At 36.9% G+C, this 24,240-nt stretch overlaps 1 protein-coding gene across 1 annotated transcript in view; it reads right to left on the bottom strand.

The window, feature by feature from the left end:
- LOC132155296 (voltage-dependent R-type calcium channel subunit alpha-1E-like) overlaps positions 1–9,387 on the bottom strand; it is a 116,544-nt gene extending 107,157 nt beyond the window's left edge. The window contains exon 1 of the mRNA XM_059564174.1: positions 8,850–9,387. Within this exon, the coding sequence (XP_059420157.1) occupies positions 8,850–9,058 (209 nt within the window). The 5' untranslated portion in view covers positions 9,059–9,387. The remainder of the gene's footprint in view (positions 1–8,849) is intronic.
- Between the last annotated feature and the right edge of the window lie 14,853 nt (positions 9,388–24,240).

The raw sequence follows: 24,240 nt of genomic DNA on the forward strand, positions 1-24,240 counted from the left end.
GAAATAAGCTCGCGTATACTGTAGTTGGGACACTATACAAATTGTGAGCAAAAAAGGAATTAAATAATTTACAAATACTCAACTTATATTTTATCCACAATAGAATATAGATAACATATCAAATGTTGAAAGTGAGACATTTTGAAATGTCATGCCAAATATTACTGTTACTAATATTAAATATTAAACAAGACCTTGCATTTTCCAACATGACAATCCCAGATCGCATACTTCATCAACTACAACATCATGGCTGCGTAGAAGAAGGATCCGGGTACTGAAATGGTCAGCCTGCAGTCCAGATCTTTCACCCATAGAAAACATTTGGCGCATCATAAAGAGAAAGATGCTACAAGACAGTTGAGCAGCTAAAAGCCTGTATTAGGCCCCCCCCCCCCCCCCCCCAAAAAAAAAAAACAATTCAAAAAGGGCATAACTGGCTAGGTGCACAAGACGGTGTCAGTGAGCTTTGGCGACTTGAGTGTGGTCTTGCTTACTTCCGGTCTTCTCAAAGTTTGCATAAAAAAAATAAAACATTTCTCCTTGCATTATTGTGTATCTCTGTATGGAAATTCGTCATGGAGATTGCGTCATTCTTTCTGCTGCTTATAATGCAGTTCAGTGTCAGTGGTTCCACAGGTATCTTTTCATTCAAACACAAACCACACAATTGTGCAGAAATATAGATTTTTAGAGAGCTGATTTTGTTCTGACTGCTATCTATGGGATCATATGTTGTGTGACTGTCAAATGAGATGCTCAGAGACTTCAACCTACTGTACCTTATGGAATCAGTGTATGTTTTATTAACTTTATTTGGTAACCTCATTTATAACTGGATCTGTATAATTTAATCATTGTAGGTTTGCATTTATTAATTAATATATTAATTAATGTTTTTATCAGTATTTATCTGTTTTGTGAAAATGAGTTTAAGAGCATCTGTTACATAAATCATTATCTGGTTTCTATGAGCAGTGCAAACAGTAGATTTTTACGAACTGTTTGCATTAATGAACTAAAGTAAAACAAACCTTTTAATTATATCTATAGCTATTTATTCATTTGATATTTTTATAGCCCCCACTTTCATTGCAAAGAATTGAGAAACGGCTTTTTACGAAGAAGATGAACTGTCTTACAAGGCAAATGGTATAGTCGATACAGTACAAACATTTTTGAGAAATAAGTAACTTGTACATTTACAAAATTGGTAGGGGAACAAGACATTGTGTAGAAATGTTCACACAGCATGAGTTCAAGTCAACTTTAATTTCTTGAACAGTAAGGATTAGTGCATTTATTCATTCATCTCTGATTGACCTAAACATCCGGATGGCTCATTAACATTTATAGAACAGTAATTATAGCAATACAGATCTTAATTGCATTTTAAGATATATAAAAGGTAATATTTGGGTCTCTCTCTGCACTTGCATTTTGCAAAACCAGAAGTGAATATAGACACAATACCGGAATACTCAATAGACCCAAAATCCAACATGGCCACTGTACACAAGTGGCTGATAGGACCCCTTTAATAAACAGGGCCATAGAGACCACTTATATCACAAATGATATCATGACTGATTGTGGTGCTCCCACAGACACGTACTAGATGAACACGGCAAAACGAGACATCACAAAGAGTGAAATCCTGAATGAAAATCCTTTTTTCACAAGTTCATCAAACAACCGCAGTAAGAATATTTCATCAAGCACGGTGAGTAATGGCTTCTCCTGCTATTGTTATTTGCACCTCTTGCCACATGTACAGTTTATCTATCTCTGTCGCAGAAGAGGGATTCACATATGATAAATGCAGGGAAATAGTTAGGCTGACAGAGAAGATTTCAGAATTAGAGACATGCATCCAAACTTTAATTGAGGACAGTAAGAATATTAGGGCTCTAGATACGGCTTTGGATGCGTCTAGCTCAGGGATTCCTATACATTGTTCAGTTCCGGCAACAGAGCCCCTGCAGCAGGGCAACTGGGTGACGGTGAGGCAGCGTAGTCGTGGGTCAAAACACCGCTCTTCTGTTCCGATCAAAACATTAAACAGTTTCTCCCCACTCAGTGATGCACCCACTGAGAAACCTGATGAGTGCTCTAGTTATTGGTGATTCTATTGTACGGAACGTGAATATAGAGACACCAGCCACCATAGTCAAATGTTTACCGGGAGCCAGAGCGCCTGACATCTTGGCAAATTTAAAAGTGCTGGCTAATGCTAAACGTAAATACAGTAAGATTGTTATTCATGCCGGCGCTAATGATGTTCGACTTCGCCAGTCGGAGATCACTAAAAATAACATTAAAGAGGTGTGTGAACTTGCAAGCACGATGTCAGACACTGTAATATGCTCTGGTCCCCTCCCTGCTTACCGTGGTGACGAGATGCAGAGCAGATTGTCATCACTCAATGGCTGGATGTCTAAGTGGTGCCCACAGAATAACATAGGTTTCATAGACAATTGGACGAGCTTTTGGGGCAGACCTGACCTGTTGAAAAGAGATGGTCTTCATCGCTCCTGGGGTGGCACCACTCTTCTCTCTAGAAATATGGCAAATAGTCTTAGTGTTTATACTTGACTAACTGGGGCCCAGGTCAGGAAGCAGACAGACTGGCTAAACCGACCGTCTGCTAGCTGCCTCACGTCACAGAGGTCAGTTAATTCTCAGCACATAGAGACTTTTTCACCTAGATATCACACTATAGAGACTGTGTCTGTTCCCCGAACTAGAAAATACAAAAAACGTCCAAACCAAGTTAAGATTAACAATTTAATTGAGGTTTAACAAATAAAAAACAGATGCAATATGGATTGACAAATGATAAAGCTTGGCTTATTGAATATCAGATCCCTTTCTACGAAAACACTTTTTGTAAATAATATGATCACTGATCATAATATAGATGTGCTCTGTTTGACAGAAACCTGGCTAAAACCTGATGATTACATTATTTTAAATGAGTCCACCCCCCAAGATTACTGTTATAAACATGAGCTGCGTCTAAAAGGCAAAGGGGAGGTGTTGCTTCAATTTATAACAAGCTTTTCAGGATTTCTCAGAGGGCAGGCTTCAAGTATAACTCGTTTGAAGTAATGGTGCTTCATATAACATTATCCAGAGAAACAAATGTTAATGATAAATCCCCTGTTATGTTTGTACTGGCTACTGTATACAGGCCACCAGGGCACCATACAGACTTTATTAAAGAGTTTGGTGATTTTTCATCCGAGTTAGTTCTGGCTGCAGATAAAGTTTTAATAGTTGGTGATTTTAATATCCATGTTGATAATGAAAAAGATGCATTGGGATCAGCATTTATAGACATTCTGAACTCTATTGGGGTTAGACAACACGTTTCAGGACCTACTCATTTTCGAAATCATACTCTGGATTTAATACTGTCACATGGAATTGAGGTTCATAGTGTTGAAATTATGCAGCCAAGTGATGATATCTCAGATCATTATTTAGTTTTGTGCAAACTTCATATAGCCAAAATTGTAAATTCTTCTTGTTACAAGTATGGAAGAACCATCACTTCTACCACAAAAGACTGCTTTTTAAGTTATCTTCCTGATGTATCCAAATTCCTTAGCATATCCAAAACCTCAGAACAACTTGATGATGTAACAGAAACTATGGACTCTCTCTTTCCTAGCACTTTAAATACAGTTGCTCCTTTACGCTTAAGGAAGGTTAAGGAAAACTGTTTGACACCATGGTATAATGCGCATACTCGCACCCTAAAGAGAGCAGCCCGAAAAATGGAGCGCAGCTGGAGGAAAACAAAACTTGAGGTATTTAGTATTGCTTGGCGGGAAAGTAACCTATCCTACAGAAAAGCATTAAAAACAGCTAGATCCGATTACTTTTCTTCTCTTTTAGAAGAAAACAAACATAACCCCAGGTATTTATTCAATACAGTGGCTAAATTAACGAAAACTAAAGCCTCAACAAGTGCTGACATTTCCCAACACCACAGCAGTAATGACTTTATGAACTACTTTACTTCTAAAATAGATACTATTAGAGATAAAATTGCAACCATTCAGCCGTCAGCTACAGTATCGCATCAGACAGTGCACTATAGACCCCCTGAGGAACAGTTCCACTCATTCTCTACTATAGGAGTGTCAGGGTTCTGTCACTCCAGTCTAGTGTTATTCATGGTTTTGTGACAGAGGCCTGATACTCTCCTCATGTCATTGTTTTCATGTGAGTGCGCGGCTTAGTTTTTACTGGCTGCGTGCCGTCTCGTGTGAACACGCGGTTTATGAGCTTGCTCATTAGCTGCGTGTTTGTGTCTATTCAAGCACATGGCTAGTGATTGGTTTGCTGGCCATGTGCTTGTGTTTTTTTGTTTTGTGTGAGCACATGGCTTTTGTCTTAGTTCCTATGTGCCATGTGCTCTCGTCAATTGTCTCCAACAAGACCCCACCCATCTTGTTACCTGATTATTGATGTAATTTTCCCCACATGTGTTCCCTCGTTATCCTCCTCATTAGCCTCCTATTTATTGTCCTTGTGTTTGCAGTCTGGTTGCTAGTTTAGTCTGTTTTCCCCTACGGGGTAGTTTTTGTTTGTTTATTTTATTATTACTACTATTAAAGAGCCCTTCTCTCTGCATCATTGAGTCCTCGCCTCATCCCTCTACCCAAACCCTGACAAGGAGAGGAAGAATTTTATAAACTTGTTAAATCATCTAAACCAACAACATGTATGTTAGACCCTATACCATCTAAGCTCCTAAAATAGGTGCTTCCTGAAGTCATAGATCCTCTTCTGACTATTATTAATTCCTCATTGTCATTAGGATATGTCCCCAAAACCTTCAAGCTGGCTGTTATTAAGCCTCTCATCAAAAAAGCACAACTTGACCCCAAAGAACTAGTTAATTATAGACCAATCTCGAATCTCCCTTTTCTGTCCAAGATACTAGAAAAGGTGGTATCCTCACAATTATATTCCTTCTTAGAGAAAAATGGTATATGTGAGGATTTCCAGTCAGGATTTAGATCGTATCATAGTACTGAGACTGCTCTCCTTAGAGTTACAAATGATCTGCTCTTATCATCTGATCGTGGGTGTATTTCTCTATTAGTTTTATTGGATCTTAGTGTTGCGTTTGACACAATTGACCACAACATTCTTTTGCATAGACTTGAACACTTTGTTGGCATTAATAGAAGTGCATTAGCATGGTTTAAATCATACTTATATGACCGCCATCAGTTCGTAGCAGTGAATGAAGATGACCATATTAGCCCGGTCCTGTCAACACTGCACTGGCTCCCTATCAAACATCGTATAGATTTTAAAATATTGCTTATTACTTATAAAGCCCTGAATGGTTTAGCACCTCAGTATTTGAATGAGCTCCTTTTACATTATAATCCTCTATGTCCGCTACGTTCTCAAAACTCAGGCAATTTGATAATACCTAGAATATCAAAATCAACTGCGGGCAGCAGATCCTTTTCCTATTTGGAGCCTAAACTCTGGAATAACCTACCTAACATTGTTCGGGAGGCAGACACACTCTTGCAGTTTAAATCTAGATTAAAGACCCATCTCTTTAACCTGGCTTACACATAACATACTAATACGCTTTTAATATCCAAATCCGTTAAAGGATTTTTAGGCTGCATTAATTAGGTAAACCAGAACCGGGAACACTTCACATAACACCCTATGTACTTGCTACATCATTAGAAGAATGGCATCTACACTAATATTTGTCTGTTTTTCTCTTATTCCGAGGTCACCATAGCCACCAGATCCAGTCTGTATCCAGATCAGAGGGTCACTGCAGTCACCCAGATCCAGTACGTATCCAGACCAGATGGTGGATCAGCACCTAGAAAGGACCTCTACTGCCCTGAAAGACAGCGGAGACCAGGACAACTAGAGCCCCAGATACAGATCCCCTGTAAAGACCTTGTCTCAAAGGAGCACCAGGACAAGACCACAGGAAACAGATGATGCTTCTGCACAATCTGACTTTGCTGCAGCCTGGAATTGAACTACTGGTTTCGTCTGGTCAGAGGAGAACTGGCCCCCCAACTGAGCCTGGTTTCTCCCAAGGTTTTTTTCTCCATTCTGTCACTGATGGAGTTTCGGTTCCTTGCCGCTGTCGCCTCTGGCTTGCTTAGTTGGGGTCACTTCATCTACAGCGATATCGTTGACTTGATTGCAAATAAATGCACAGACACTATTTAACTGAACAGAGATGACATCACTGAATTCAATGATGAACTGCCTTTAACTATCATTTTGCATTATTGACACACTGTTTTCCTAATGAATGTTTTTCAGTTGCTTTGACGCAATGTATTTTGTTTAAAGCGCTATATAAATAAAGGTGACTTGACTTGACTTGACTGCAAGTCCAGAGTCCACTGCATTCTGTTCTCCAGGATGTACTGTATATGAGTTTCCTGGGCCAGGTTTTAATGTAACGACCCTTGTCTCAGGATAAAGGGAGGGCAACCCTGCGCTCTGCTATAGCCCCTGTTTGTGTCATGGTTGCTACATCTCCTGGCTCCAATGCTTGCCACAGCCACCAATTCTTGAGCACCAATCATGTCCATCCTCGCTTCTTTGTCAGCTACACCAAGCCTTATTCCCAAGTGCATCTTTTCTGCCCATGCACTCCTGCCAGTTAATTTTGAACAATGGCTTTCAACAGGCACCGCTGGTTCTGCATGTCAAGTCATGTCACTGCAACTGATACCCCAGCCCATATACTTGTGTCTGCAATCACACAGTCAGTTTCTACAGCCAGCTTGGGTCACTATCCAGCACCACCACAAGGTCACAATCCATGTACACCACAGTCCTGAATCCCAGGTCGTCCACAACCACAAGTTCAGAAACCTGTGGTCCAGGTCCACTTTAGTGTTCATGTTTGCAGCACGGTGCCCAGCAAACCCAGATCACAGCTGTCAACATCCACCAGCACTGAGCCATTATTGAGTTTGAGTTGCCATGATTGAGTTGTTTAAAGTTTAAGATGTTATGCAATGCATTGGCCATAAGAAATCCATCCCCAGACTATCAAATGGGTATTAATATGTACCATTAAAGGGATCCCTGGGTATTAAGAATTCTATAGCTTAATATAAAAAAAACACATAGTTTTATACATATTTTGGACTATGGGGGGGGGGGGGCATTATTCTAATGACGTAAAATGGTTGCACTCAGTGAGCTGCTGCTGCTACCTGTTGCTGTTTCTTCTGCAACACAACTCAGAATAGACACATCTGAAAAAAATTATAATAAATAAATTTGATACGATGACTACAGTTACTGAAAGAACTTACATATAGTGATGGATATAAGTATAGGCTTAAATCAAATGTTGTGCCATCGATTTTTCCTAAATGACCCGGCTCTTGAGGGAAATCCATCCTGTTACATCCTAACAGAATGGCATAGCATTTCTTATCTCTGCCGTTTGTAAACTGTTTCAGTAGCTGAGGTCTACTAAAATACTCAAAGCCATTAGGGCTAAAGTAGAGAGAGAGAAAAAAAAGCAGGTCTTTAGGAAATTTTATTCATCCACATGCATCTTCCCATTCTTGTCTCCTCTTGTTATAGCTAGGAAATCAGTGAAGTGTTATATTGCTTCTCTTGTTGCCCTCTGACTGAAAATTACAACCAAATGCCACACAATGTGGTATCGAATTATTATTTTATTTTCCAGAGTTGTGTCGTGGTAAAAAGCGCCAGTAGCTCACGAGCGCAAACATTTGAGGTCATACATGTAGAATAAACTGTGCACATAAAATAATGGTGCCTCCCATAGTTTAAAAATGATCTTGATTTTTTTAATAACATCCATCTTTACATGTTTCAATAAGAAACATCATTTATGTTATATTAAGCAAACATGTCTTAATATTTCCCTTTAAGGTACAAATATGCAACTTTTAGGCACTAATATGTATGTTTAAGGTTCTGATATGCACTCTTTAATGTAGAGAAGGGGCTCTGTAAATGTTTTTTTGGTTTATGCTGAAATACTGCGTACTTGTCTTTTTGTTAAAATATTGTTATGTTTTTATTTTAAAGTTCTGTTTTTTGGTTTTCAGGTTAACTAGGCTCAGTTAGTCCTTAGGTCTTGTTGATTAGTCTAGTCTTATTATTTGACACAAATTCATCCGATACATTACAAAGAACTGCCTACACACATACAGTATACAGTCTGCATTTCTTTCATTCTTGAACATGAATTCTTCCAGCACACAAAGAAATGCACATTTCCACATTTTCGGAATCGGAATAATGAGAAATGTTTGAATTTGTATTGAACTGTCTTTCTTTTAAATGCTTGGCAAATATGTCAACACATGTAAGATTACTGGATTATGAGAAGCTAAATATTTTATCTAATAAATATTTAGTTTAATGTAGGAGCTGTGTGCTAGTAGAAGTTTCCCCACATAGCTTACAATATATAGATATGCAAAGCTCTCACAAGCGGAAGAGTGTCTAGTCTTATATTTTTTAATGGTAGAAACCATTTTGCCTAGGGCTGAATGCCATAAGTGTTTAGAAGGTCTAGAGAAGTAAAAAAAACTAAAACATAAAAATCAAGTGTCTCTTTTAATACAGAACTTCTTGTCAACATGTGAATTTTGTAGCTTTATGCTTTCCGGCTTTTACTAAATGTTTCCGAAATGTTTTTACAAAAGCAAAAGGGCAGGTAACTTCAATCGGAAGATAAAACAGGTAAGACAACACAACCATCAAATAGGTAAATTAACTGGTGATAATTGCATGCAACTTGTAATTGTATTATTCACGAAAAGCTTATGAAAGGATATGGCCACTCTATAATCCTCTTTGCATATTTTCTGATGATATTATTCTCAGCGAAGATAAAGAGAGACCTGTTGACGGTGAGACAGTTGTGTTTGGCTGGGATGGGGTTGTACAGAGCCATGGTCCGAGCCCGTTTGATCTCCCCGGCAGACGCGCTCTCTGCCTTCTCCTCAGCGCTCATCTCCTTAGGCATGTCTTCAGACTGAGCCATGTCTCAAGATCTGGAATAATCAATCCCAGCTTTCATAGGCGATCCCAGCTTTACTCCATTCTTCTAACGGCAAACCAGCTCGAAGAAAATCTCACGAGGTTTGCTCAGTCCTGCCTGTTGCGCTCCGTAAAGAAACTTTTTGTGATTAAAAAAAGAAAAAAATTAGAAAGGTTTTAAAAAATACAGTCCTGTTTATCAGAAAGCTGCATGTCTTTTTTGAAGCCTTGTATCCTTTTCTTGGAAATGTTCTGCCATGTTTCTCTTGACAAAGATCATGAAATCCTTTTCAAGTGACCAAAATTGACACTTCTTAATCTTCTCAGGCTATAAAATGTGAAATTCTATCCCAACCCAGCCTGTTTTTTCTCGATGCGCAGATGACTGTTTGTGATACCTGTTACACTGGTACTGTGCTCTATAACAGTGAATGTGGTCTTTAACCATCACATATTGCCTCATCTCTCGCACTCACCCGCCCCCATTTCTCTCTCTCGCACGCTCTTTCTCTCGCTCTCTCTGCCCCAATGCTCCCCCTCCCTCCCTCCCACATACACACACACACACACACGCTATGGGAAATCAGGACATAGAAAAACTGGTTACCATGGAAATGTGTTTTACATTTTATAATGTGATTGTGAGAGTGGCTTATCATTTAGTTTGTCAGATGATGAGCTGAAACAGATTTGTAGCACAGTTAAGACGTCTGTACTCATTTAGAGCAAACCTCAACAATGAATATATTTGTTCCTCTGTGAGTTCTAATAAATCACTTTCTAAACACTGGGATTTACTAAAAAAAAAAAAAAAATCATCTAATGAATAAAATGAGAAACACCTTGCTATTTTAAGAGATTTTGAGAGTATCTTGATAAAAGGTACAGTACCTTAAAGTTGAAATTTTGCTATCAGACTGGCATGTCATAAATATCTGATTTGATTCACAGTATACATAAAAAATATGGAAAATGTACATTTATTTTTGCTCATCTTACCCTGGAACAGCTGTAAGTGTCACAGTAGCTTGGCAATGCCTTCACAGTGATCACATGATTGAAACGGGTTACACAAATGTAGGTTAAATTCAGGCATTTGGCAGTATTAGCTTTTGCACAGCTTGTACTTTTCCAGTGTCTTTCATATTCAAACTGTGACAGCCGTCCTGGAAAGTCTAAGCTTGAATTTGTCTAAATGCCTTTCTCCCATTTTAGCACTGATGATTCTGACAGCATTTATATTCAGTGCTTGTAGTAACTGGTTGCATGTAATCTGATTCCAAAAATGGGTTACACTTTATTTTAAGGTGTCCTTGTTACAGTGTAACTATGCATTTAAGTACTGAGTAATATTAATTATCTCAATGTACTTACTATATAGTTAGGGTTAGGAATAGGGTTTTATTTAGGGTTACTAGCATGTACTGTAATTTTGAATAATTATTTGTTATTATATTGTTATTAAGAAAATGTAACGTGTAACAAGGACACCTTAAAATAAAGTGTTACCCAAAAAATAAGTAAATGTAATTAGATTAAATTACATTTTAAAATGCTCATAATCAGAGCTGATTCAGACGAATAATTATTAAAGTTACTAAACAGTGGCGATAATTAACTGACGTAATTTCTCAAATCAGAAATGAAATTCTCAAAACTACTTGTACAACCTCCATTTCCTCTAGTCATTTATACACATCATAAAACCAGTTTATCATTCTTTTGAACAAGTTGCAATTGCTTTTGTACATTCATGCAATTGATTATGCACATTTATCTGCAGTTTCCTACATTATCAGTTGCTAAAGTCATGTTGTGAGTATACAATATATAATGTATTATACAGTTTTCTGTGCAATAGTCTTACCCCTCAAAACATCTTGTCTTTAGTTCATTGTATAAGTCATTAAATGCAGAATGCTTAATCTAGTTGTCATAAACTGCCAAGCAGCACTTTTTTTTTACACATTATTATTAGATTTTTTTGTCAATTTGGCATGAATTTTGCAAGTGAATCTTTACTAATGAAGATAATGTAGATCAACCAATGATAAACCATTTCTCTGAAATAGCTCAAAGGTTCATCTCATGGATCTTCAGTTAGAAAGCATATACTGTATAGACAGAGGACAACACAAGAGTTACACATTCTGAAAATTGACTTATTTTTTATTTTCATCTCTCTATTTCTTTTTCCTTTTCTATATCACAAATACATTGTAAAGGGTTTTTTTATTATTATTTTTTGGGTCAGACCACTAGTAAAAGTATAACTGGGAAGTCTCTTTCAATCAATATCCCACATACAGTAATGTGTAAATTTGTACTTTTGAAATGATTATATGGCATACATAAGCATATGGCATACTGTTCAATACAGTACCTGTCATCTAAAATGTTGCCATAGATTACATCAGAACTTTCCTCCAGAGTACACTGTTATATTGACAACATGACTAAGCGATTTGACTGTCTTATCCATAAACTATGACACAAGGACTTGTCATTCTGATGGCAATGAAATAATGTTAAAATAATGTTTTCTTGTTTTGTAAATGACTGTTTTATACTGTAAATTTTTTTATGCTGTTCTGTAAAAAAAGCTGGATTTTATTTATTTATTTATTTTTACCATTCACTGTCAGTAATAGCAAATGTTTATATTTTTTATTGCATGATTGACAGCCTACAGGGTAAGTTTTAATTCACAAGGAAATCTTTACGGTTTGTCACTGTAAATTATACAATGATTTTTTTTCACTTCCAAAAACTGTAATATTTGTGTTTTACTGTAAAATTACATTAAATGTAATTACAGTTATTCACCGTATATAGTATGGAAACTTACTGATAACTAATTAACAGATTTTTACTGTAGGATTTTTACAGTCTTTTACTGTTAAAATCACAATAATTTTTTACATTGTATACTTAAATCACAATTAAAATACCTGCTACTTATTGATGTGTCTGTTTAAAAATGATTAGCATGTGTTACTTTTGGTGTTTTTCTCCTGCGAGTCTCTTGTGGTACCATTGATTCCATACACCAGAAATCACTAAATGTCTAGATATCTATAGCATTATACTGATTTATTGGCAGATTTCTCAGTGTTTCATAATCAGAACTGTGGACTTGATTTGTGATACAGATAAAAGGTCTAAAGCTTTTTAGTTTATGTGATAAATGGTGAGAAAAGCTGACTATCGATGGGTTAAAGAGCTCTTCCTCACTTTTGCCTTCAGTCATGTTCAGCTTGCTTAAACATCATGTGGGCCTGTGGTTTATAAGAGTAAGTTTCCTCTGAGTCATCACCAAAGACTTTCAAAATACTTTAAAGACTGACCTTGCTTTGGCAAGGAGTCCCTGAACATTTATCTCCTACACCACGTTTTCCAGAAGCTGTGTCACATGTAGGCTATCCAATTATTTTCCACCGTTCCTATAGACACAAACAGAAGAGAAAAAACTAAACTGTGATGAAAAGGGCCCTTAATAATGGTTATGATCACAAATACAGATAAAATTCACAATTAAATGTTTGCCCAGCACATTTTGGGATTCTGGAGAGTGTTGCAACAACAAATTCCTAAATACATTTCTATCATATTCTAATATATTTTTACTATTTTAAATAACTGCTTTCTATTTGAATATATTTTAAAATTAAATATATTTCTGTGATTATTTCTGTGATATTACAGTTTTTCTCAGTCGCTTTGGTACATTTCTCGAATCATCCTTGAGATTTGCAAAACAGTAAGTGCATTTCTCAAAACAACTCGTACAAACAGCAAAACACCATGGATTACCTGCAAAAGCCAGTCTCTTGCTCAAAATCCTTAGTTCATCTCTCAAAAATAAATATCTGTGTCAATGAACATGTCAGTGCCATCAGAATGACAAGTCCTTGTGTCATAGTTTATGGATAAGACAGTCAAATCACTTAGTAATTTTGTCAATATAACAGTGTACTCTGGAGAAAGTTCTGATGTAAACTACTTGTATTGAACAGTATGCCATATGCATATGTATGCTATATATCCATTTCAAAAGTATGTGGGATAATGATTGAAAGAGGCTGGCTAAAATTCCCAGTTACACTTTTACTAGTGGTCTGACCAAAAAAAAAAATATAAAAAAAATAGTTTTTCTCAGTCACTTTGGTGCATTTCTCAAATCAGAAATTAAATTCTCAAAACTACTTGTACAACCTCCACATCATCTAGTCATTTATACACATTGTAAAACCAGTTTCTCATTCTTTTGAACAAGTTGCGATTGTGATGTCGCTCAAAAATTTTTATATACTTTTCTGTGCAATAGTTTTACCCCTCAAAACATCTAGTCTTTAGTTCATCGTATAAGCCATTAAATGCAAAATGGTTAATCTAGTTTTCATAAACTGCCAAGCACACTTTTTTTTTTTTTTCTTACGCATTATTAGTAGACTTTTTTTTTTTTTTTTTTAATTTTGTCAATTTGGCATGAATTGTGCAAGTGAATCTTTACTAATGAAGAGAATGTAGATCAACCAATGATAAACCATTTCTCTGAAATAGCTCAAAGGTTCATCTCATGAATCTTCAGTTAGAAAGTTTATACTTAAGTTTATATATCTTTATCATCATATCTTTTGATCAATTTAAAGCAACCTTCCTATAATGTTACAAAGGTATTTTATTTCAGATAAATGCTGATTTTTCGATCTTTCTATTCAAATACAATCATTGCACAACACATTGCATTGCAAAATGAAACTTTATTGTGGTGCAGGTGTGAAAGTGACTAACATGCACATGCACACACACATAGTATTTTTATTTTTTATTTTTGTTTTAGATGAACAGCACTGAAACGAAAAATACAGCAGCATACTTTAACTAGTATTAGTGTTAATACTGACGTAAAGCCTACTAATTCACATAATTATATTCATGATTTGCATACATTTCAGTTTAATTTACAATAATTTAGTTGATAATTATTCCGTTGCCACAGGAACACAGTTCAGGATCATACATCAGCTTCATCTGTTAGTTCATAAGGCATCTTCTTAGATGTGAAACATGTAGGCTTGCTCTTTATGTGCTTACAGTACATCACCGCTCACATTCTGCTCACTATTATTTTCCTTTGCTTATCGCAGGGGAACATAACAGAGGAAACAATAGTACGGATATAGAAAAAAATCAATTTTAAGAAATCATAATGATGAATAATAAAACATCATGGCTAATAATATCACATTTGAAATATCAGCACTTAAATGCAAAAGCACAGGCTCACAGTGATAACATCTCCAGAACTCAAGTGACAATAGTTAGGAAATACTGACACTGTAATGCATTTGTTTCTATTGACAGAGTTCTGTAAATCTGTTCACTTTCATTAATTTATACAGTAAGAAAAGTCAGCCCAATGTATCATCTTACAGTTTTTCTGAATCGATTTGGTACATTTCTCCAAACTCTGGTAACAGCTCTCAAAACAATTAACACAGCAAACTAAACACACTCGTATGCTGGCGAAACCGTTAAGTATTCACTGCACAATGAAACACAGCATTTTATTCTAGTAATGCGTTTATTAAAATTCAATATTAACATCGAAACTAAAAGGGTGTTCTCTGATTTTATAACAAATTCAGCTGAAGATACACAAAGAAATAAATGAAAATACATGTCTTTCATCAAGTTCTTTAATGAGGAGTTCAGGTGTATAACAATAAGTTGTCACCCCACACACAAAAATATATATTATGCAAACAAGTACATCGGTAAATAAAAAATAAAGTGATAAATGTACTGCATTCATTGAATCAATTATTTTATTGATCATGCCTATCAATAACATCTGGCCAGAGAAGAAAATATTTTCACGAGTCATGCATCATGGAAAAAACGCCTTAAATGCTGTATCAATCCTTGACATGCTTGTGCCCCAATATCTCCACAGGCCTCTTCCATCGCTTGAAGATTTACTTGGTTGTAAGGGTTGCGATCATGTACTTTCCATCTCCAAGAGGATCAGAATTGCTCAATTGGATTCAGGAAAGGACAATATGGTGGAAGAAACACCATCCTGAATTGTGGGTGATTCTCAACTGGAACAGTTGATTGTCCGGAGTTATTCTTTGCTGAATTTCTTTGAGGCGGAGAGTGTTGTTCTGGACCACCATGTCAACAATGGCATGCTCTTGTTCACCTGAAAAAAAAAGTCTTGTTCGTCCACCTGAATGTTTTTGAACTTCAATTCTGAAAAAGGTTTGGACAAGCAGGAACATTTACTGTAGAGCTCTAGACCTATGTCAGTAAGTACTTAACATTTTTTGGTTTCATTCAATTCGTACAGCTGAGTCTTTACTCATTTTCAAGAAACATCTAAAGACTCATCTTTTTCGCCTGCACTTAACCAACTAACACTAGCACTTTTCCTTTTCTTGTCTTTTTATTTAAAAAAAAAAAAAAAAAAAAAAAAAAACCCTGACTATGTGTTCTATACTAGACTAATTGAGACTTGTCATGGCACTTGTATACTGTAGTTTTTCTCTTGTTGAACTGACTGCTTCTATTGTTCTCATTTGTAAGTCGCTTTGGATAAAAGCGTCTGCTAAATGATTAAATGTAAATGTAAATGTCAAACAAGACTACATGGACTCTCATTGTGAAAGTAGAACGATATAGTTACTTACCGGTTTTCCCTCTGAAATGTACGGATAATTGAAGCCACTGTGGATCCGTTTATATTGGGCTGAACTCTCTGGCCAGCTTCTCTCAGTGAGAGACCATGATTTATGACATGGTCAATAAGTGTTGCTCTGATTTCATTTGAAACACACGTGTGCCCTACCCTCATTCTACCTCTCCTCCCTCCTCTTCCTCCCTGTCCACCTCTTCTTATATTTTCTCTTTCCACTATACCATTGCCCTCCAATCTATCCAACTCTTCAATCTCTTCTCTGCTTCCTACATCCTCAGCTCTTCTTGCTCTTCCTCCTCGGCTCCTACATCTTCAGCTCTTCTTTCTCCTCTTCCTCATCTCCCTCTACCCCGGCCACCACCTCTCACGCTTAAACCTCTTCTGTTTCCACTGCTCATACTTCTTTTTTTTTGTCTTACTGTATCTCCTCATTTGTCTTCTTTGTTTTTCTTCTCTTCCCCTTTTGTAGTTGTAATTATGTAAGACAGCTGTGTGAACAATTAGGAAATTGTCTTTTTCTGTGTTGAGTGGATTACTAACTCATCAGATAGCAATTTGCCGTTAAATGAAGACAAAAGGTGTGCAACTGACTATTTTACAATTCACAGAGATTTGTTTGTTGTGTTTTAAAAATGGTACAAAAATGCTTGTGATCTTTGTGAAGAACAATAAAAAAGTTACAAATGTTTTTCCTGATATATTAAAGATTTGGTTGGCTGTATGAACTGATGTGATAAAATTAGGGATTTTTGTGCACAGTGTTTTGAGAAAATTATGCTTTTGATTTGTGATTTGTATGAAATTAAGGAGAATTTACTATCTGTTTAGGACAATTACAAAGTGTACTGATCACTGTGTTAACTGTTTTGAGAGCTGTTACCTTAGTTTGGAGAAATGTACCAAATCCATTGAGAAAATCTGTAATATGAAGGAATTCAGAACATAATGCATTTTTCTAGAGAATTTATATATATATATATATATTTATTTATTATCTTTATCTTAGAGTGATGTTTTATTAAAGGCACTATTGTAGGAGCTGTTATATTATATAAAATGTATTACATAAATATTTTGGAACAGCTAACAGAAACCCTAACCCTAACCTAACCCCAATGAATGGACTTTGACCCCAATTACATCTTATCTGAAAACTGTTTATTTGATTGTGCATTTTCTTTGCTCACCACAGGGGAACATAACACACAATATTAATAATGATAAGGGATGCACCGATACCACTTTTTCCAGTACTAGCCTGATTCTTTTATTTTTAGTACTTGCCGATACTGAGTACCGATAATTATATTTTTATTGCATTTGTACATTTTTAAATATTGGGTACAGTATCCAAAAGAGTTTGTATAATGTTAGCTGATGAACTTCATTTATTAAATAGATACAGTCAAACAAATTTTATACAGACATGATTTCTCACATTATCATTATCAATTTATTCTCTATAGTTTAGAAGATAGTAATAAAATATGACAAGAACTCAGAGTTAAACTGTGTCAGAGCAAATTCATCTTGACAATGTTAGATAACTTTGATAGAAAGGTATGTAATTGATTACAATCAACCAAAAATTATTCAGACAGCTGTTAGTATGACAGTATTTCCACAACTATCAATACTTAGTCGGACTACCCTTAGTCTTAATGACTGCCTGGAGTCTCCTGGGCATGATGTCATCCAGGTCCTTTTTTTCTTCTCTATGGTCCATCATCTTTAATGTAATAGCATTAGAGCTGCTCCGTTGCAGTGGCTTAGTACTGTAAACACACATTTTGCTGCAATAATGCAGGGAACCACTCATTATAAATGTCCCAACTGTGATATTTTCACAAATAAAAGTCACTTTTTTTATCTGATACATGCTACAATTTACATTCCAAAGCCAATCATATAATGCAGAAACACTCAATCAAGCAAAACACGTGCAATCCTTGCATGTATTTGTACTGGTGCAAAATGAGAAGGACAGTAGTAACAGCCTAGCGCATTACACGCAGGCTAGATTCACTTTCGCCAGAAAGTCATTTGTGCCTAAGGTTGAAAATAAATTGTGTTTATAATAAATGCCCCTATAGATGGTCTTATTTTTTACAATTGAATTTTAATCCAAATGATGCATGTGCTAAGTGAGTGAACATCAAAGATCACAGTGCGCAAGCGCTTTCTCTCTCCCTGTCTCTCTCTCTCTCCCTCCCTACAGCTAAGTAACTTGTGCATTGTTTTACTTACTTGTTTTTGACATATCTGACCGAACTACAAACTTTCCAGTGATGAAATGTATATTCACTCGACAAGCTTGTGCATCTCCTCCTCCACACGCTCAATCCACTCAGCTTGCTTTATCAGCTCACACACGTCAGCTATACAGGGCTTAATACTGAATGTTTAACATTATAGTCATTGCCTACATATACTTCGTAGACATCCTTAATCTCTAATAACTCCATTCTGCTGTATGTTGTTCAGCTCAGTATCGGGCCCAATACCGATAACAGTATCAGTACTGGTGCATCCCTAATATTAATATATTAATGGATATTCATATATTCTGCAGACCATATTGGCAAACTATGCAGGAAAGTGTTGTGGTGTTTTTTTTTCAGTTCTTTTGCTATTTTTGCAGATAACAGGCTTTAGCCCCATTGTGTTCTGAGTTGTGCTTTCTTTTACAGCATCTCTAGCATGCTGTCATTTACCACACATGATTATTTTGACTCATCACTCAGTTTGTAAAAACATCTATTAGAGAAAATCTTCATCCTAATGAATTATATTAGTAAACCAGTAAATCCACGTACGAAAAACAGTCACACATCAACTTTACATGTTAAACAATTAACATTTTACTTAAACATACATGAAAATAATAAAATGCAAGCTTTTTTTTAATGCTATTATGGACTTGCTTTAGTTTGGTCTTCCACTGTATGTATGTATATATATATATATATATATATATATATATATATATATTAGGTCTGGTAATTTAACACGTTAATTAATGACACACTTGCCCCGCCCCAGACCTATGTGGATCATCTGCCATTTCATACAGTCGATTGATTAATAATAAGAGGCAGGGCAACAACTTACTGCATGACAGAGCCTAGAGAATATCCCTAATGTTCAAGATATGGGGCAAAATGCCCCTGTTTGAGATTGTGTCTCATATTTGCATCACATAGTTAAGAAATATCACATGAAACGTAGGCTAAGTGCAATTTGCTTAATTTTGTCAACCAAAATATAAAGACAAAGCAGAACTGTTCATCTCTGAGCAACCCACAGCGGCATTTCATTTCTTAATCCACGTTTTGAATGAATCTGGTGAACCATTTGGTGTGTTGAACCATTGGCCTTAGTTTTGTTGGATTTAAAGTGGCGCTGCACAGACCAATCGGTGTATGACATCAAAGTACTGTGAGAGGAGTTGCTTGCTCTCTAAGACTCTTGCGGTTCTTTGATGTCACACACCGGTCGGTGAATAAATGACTCATTAAAGGGATAGTTCACTTTCAAATTAAATTTTGGTATGTTTTAGCTTACCTCAAGGACATCCAAGATGTAGGTTTCTTTGTTTCCGCAGTATTTCCCATTTTGTGTGGAAGTCAGTGGCTACCAGCAACTGTTTGGTTACCATCATCCTTCAAATTATTACCAAAACTGTTGTTTTATAATTTTCTATGTAATCTTTCTTCTGTCTTCCTTAGAACTAACTGAAAACTAAACTAACTAGAAAGAAAAACCTGATTATCAACAGTTCCCGCTGCTACTGCTGGACTGAAGATACTTTTTCATTGCATGCATTGTGGAAAAAAAACAAAAAGATAAGGACAGACAGTCCAAAAACTCTGATCCAAAAAGACAGATGGGACAAACATAAATCAAACCAAAGTCTGGGATCAGACTTAGAACAAACTTAGACAGATTCTTACTTTACAGATTTACAGATTTAACCAAGTTAGACCAAGTACTCTAACCCTAACCCTAAACCCTAACCAGTAATGTTTACCATGGAAACTGATTATTAACTGATAACTAAATGAACTGGGTCAGTGAGGACATCTGTTGGTAGCACACTGAAAAAAATGATTATGGCCCCAATTAAATTAAGCATAATTCAAATTTGCTTGTTTAATCCTTTTAAATTTAGTTTTTGATTTTAATTAATAAGTATTAATTGGTTTTATACAAATTACATGCATTTAAATCCAAGCCATGTGAATTAAATTCAGCATGAAAATATTAAGTTGATGCTGTGCACATTTTCACAGGCGCCAAAAGGAGTTTCCAGTCCGATTAAATTAATTAATTAAACAACCCCACAAACAGCATCACCAGCTCCACTTATTAATAACCAGACTGACTTTATTTCTGTCAGACGTCTACAGAAGATCTTATTGAGAATGAACTAAGGTTTAGATGTTGATTTATTGTTTTATTTGAAGTAACCATGTTAGAGATCAGTGTTTGCTTTAGTTGGGCTCTTGACCCTTGACTTCTGTCTCAGTTTATTTTTCTCTGATTGTTGTAACCATGTGTTTATGAGACACGTTTGTTGATGACAATCATCAATTATGGAGTTGTTCAAAGTCAAACATCAGACTAAATAGGTGGTTTATAATTAGTTTGGATGTTTACAATAAAAAACATTCAAAGAGCTAGTAGTTCTGTCATAATCAGTCAAAAAGGACTTCAATTATCTTGTGCTTATACATCTTTCTTCTATGACAGCAACTTGTCACACACAGACATGAATAATCAGAATATGAACCTCAGCAATGGTGACGAAAAAAGATGCTGCAATGCATGCTGGGTACTATTGTAGTACAAAACTCATCCATTGCTCCCAGCATGCATTGCAGCATGTTTTTTTTTGTATTAATAAAATCAACTTATAAAATATAAGTACAACCAATTTATAAAATATAAGTACAACCAATTTAAAAAATATAAGTACAACAAATTTATAAAATATAAGTACAACCAATTAAAAAAATATAAGTACAACAAATTTATAAAATATAAGTACAACCAATTTATAAAATATAAGTACACTCAACCTAAAAAATATATCTGGATTTAGAAAAATTTATTTCGTGCAACCCCTTGACATAATAAAATTAAGTAAAGTCAACATAACATTTTTTTCAGTGCAGTGTAAACTGTGTGACTTGTGATTAACATTGATTTACTTTGGTTTGATCACTATGAAATCACTACAAACTTCACCGGTACATTCACTACACATGGGTCTTCACAGCATAATATTTCTTGCAATGTTAGATATACTGCAGCTCATCACAAAATTGACAGAAGATTTGTCTACACTTTCATTAACTTGTGTACATGACTTTGATTTGCATAAATATTTGAGTAGAGAGAGTAACCCGCTAACACCTAAAACATAAGGTTTAGCTTTACTTTAGTTTTTTTTATGAGCATCAGTTGAGTAATGTAATGCCAAGCCAGCAGAGGGAGCCATCACCCGAGTACTGACTGAGCGCTCCCTCTGCTGCTTCTACATTCACTTCCTGTTTGGGACTACTTAAGCTGGAACCATGTGCTTTCTCATCGCGAAGTATTGCCAGTTTACCCTGCCTTACCAAGCGTTTACCTGTTATTCTGATTGTCTGCATGTGTATGATTCTGCCTCGTTCTCTGACCATTGCTTCCACGGATTTCCCTTTCTGGATTGTTTGCTTGTGTGGACTGATCTCAAGGTTTGACTTCTCTGCCTGGCTTCTCACTAACGTCTCTTGGATTATCCCTTGGATTGTTGTAAGATTGGACTGCTTGACTGTTATCGACCCTCTGCCTGTTTCTACGTGTTTGTTGTTGGATATTTGCAATAAACTTCTGCATATGGATTCTAATGCTGCATCAGCGCCCTCATTACAGAATACTTCGCCTACCGTGAATCCAGTGGAGGTTTCCAACTTACAAGCCGCATTCGCTTACCAAAGCAAGATTCTGAAGAATTATCAGGAACAACTTGCAAAGCTACAATCAATCAACGAACACCTGACGCACTACGTACGATCTCTTCCTCCTCCCACGCCTTCAACGGTAAGCTTTGCTCTTCCTAATAAGTTTGATGGCTCTGCTGAACAATGCAAAGGATTCATTCGACAAGTAAAACTATATTTTGAGTTTCAACAGGATCGATTTGAACCTGAGAAGAGATGTGCATTTCTCATGACTTTGCTCACGGGAAAAGCCCTCGATTGGGCTTCAGCGGTGTGGGATAGCGATACACAACTCAGGAGATCCACTGAGTATTTTCTACTTCAACTTCAAGAAGTTTTTGGATATCCCGCAGGGGGCAGGGATATTTCAACACAACTCATGAATGCATAACAGGGTAACCGCACCGCAGCTGATTACGCTATTGAATTTCGCACACTGGCAGCTCAGAGTGGATGGAATGATGTCTCTCTTAAAGCTACCTTTTACAACAGCCTCAAAATTTATTTGCAAACTGAACTCGCCTGTCGTAGAGGGGATTTATCATTTTCAGAACTTGTTAATCTCACCATCAAGATCGATAATCTCATGAGACAGACTCCCAAGCAACGTACTGACAGAACAGTTTATAATCATTCCCCTATCAGCCATCTCACAGTTGAAGAATCATCTGTTGAACCCATGCAACTTAACGTTTCTCGATTGACGGAGGAGGAACGAGCAAGACGTCGACAAAAACTACTGCGGTGAACCAGGCCATCGCAGTATCGGTTGCCCACTCAAGGCCAAGTCTTCAACAGGGGTAAATATTCACAGTTTCTCGGTCCTTAAAAATAAGTCGCTTACACTACCCATCACCATAAGAACGGATACTCTGTCTCTTGACCTCACAGCGCTGATTGACTCTGGAGCAGCTCTGAATATCATCAACAAGGACATAATTCAGAAGTTTAATATTCCTACCCAACCATGCATTCCACCCATTCAGATCAAAGCTATCGACGACACTCTCATCAATCAAGGTATCCAATGTCAAACCAAAACCTTGAAACTTCAAACCGGTTTGTTCCATCAAGAAAACATCACCCTGTGTGTCGTTGACTCACCCAAATACGAGGTCATTTTAGGATTTCCTTGGCTCACCATCCACGATCCTTCCATTTCCTGGTTCCAATGGGAGTTAACTCAATGGTCTCCATTCTGTTTGAGGAACTGCCTTTCAATTCAGCCTCAACCATGTCTCACCACTAGCACTGAGAGTCCCGAAACCCAGGTAAAAGTATCCATCCCCAATCAATATCAAGATTTGTCTGAAGTTTTCAGCAAGACTAAGGCCACACAACTTCCTCCACATCGTCCATGGGATTGCGCCATTGATTTGCTTCCCAATGCCATGCCTCCCAAAAGCAGAATTTACCCATTGTCCAGGATTGAGGATCAAGCTATGGAGGAATACATTGAGGAGGCCTTAGACTCAGGGTTCATTCTTCCATCCACATCTCCTGCAGCCGCCGGGTTCTTCTTCATGAGTAAAAAGGATAGTGGGTTAAGACCTTGCATAGATTACCGTGGACTTAACAATGTCACAGTAAAATTCCGCTATCCCTTGCCTTTGGTACCTCCGGCCCTGGAACAACTACGAGAGGCCACCGTTTACACCAAACTAGACCTACGAAGCGCATACAATCTCATCAGGATCAAAGAAGGTGATGAATGGAAGACTGCATTTCTCACCACTAGGGGGCACTTCGAGTACCAGGTAATGCCTTATGGGTTAGCCAACTCTCCAGCTGTCTTTCAATAATTTATAAATGAAATCTTCAAGGACTTCATGAACAAATTTGTTATTGCCTACATCGACGACATTTTGATTTATTCCAAGACAGAGACTGAACATGTTACTCATGTGCGTGCAGTATTATCCCGTCTACTGGAGAACCAACTCTATGTCAAGGCTGAGAAATGTGAGTTCCATGTCCATCAGACATCTTTTCCTGGCTATCAAGTCAGTCACCAGGGAGTGAGGATGAACTCAATCAAAGTTCAAGCAGTCACGGATTGGCCTCAACCTACTACCATTAAGGAGCTTCAGAGGTTTCTAGGCTTTGCCAACTTCTACCGCCGTTTTATCAGAGATTACAGCACTATCGCCTCTCCTCTCACCTCACTCTTGAAGGACAAACCCAGGAAACTCGGTTGGAATGAAGAAGCAAGCCATGCTTTTACCACCCTCAAGTCAAGTTTCACCTCAGCTCCCATCCTGAAACATCCTGATCCTGATCTACTGTTTGTCTTGGAGGTGGATGCATCAGACTGCGGAATAGGAGCTGTTCTCTCCCAACGTCATGGACAACCAGGCAAGCTTCATCCATGTGCATTTTACTCCAGAAAACGTACTCGGTTACTAAACGTAACCTCGGTTCTCTCTAGAAGAGCGAACGAGTACTGCGTCTTAGCTAAGACGCTACGGGAAAAGTCTCTTTTCACGAAATACTGAA

This window comes from Carassius carassius, chromosome 12 (genome assembly GCF_963082965.1).
Source record: "Carassius carassius chromosome 12, fCarCar2.1, whole genome shotgun sequence".
Classification (NCBI taxonomy): domain Eukaryota; kingdom Metazoa; phylum Chordata; class Actinopteri; order Cypriniformes; family Cyprinidae; genus Carassius; species Carassius carassius.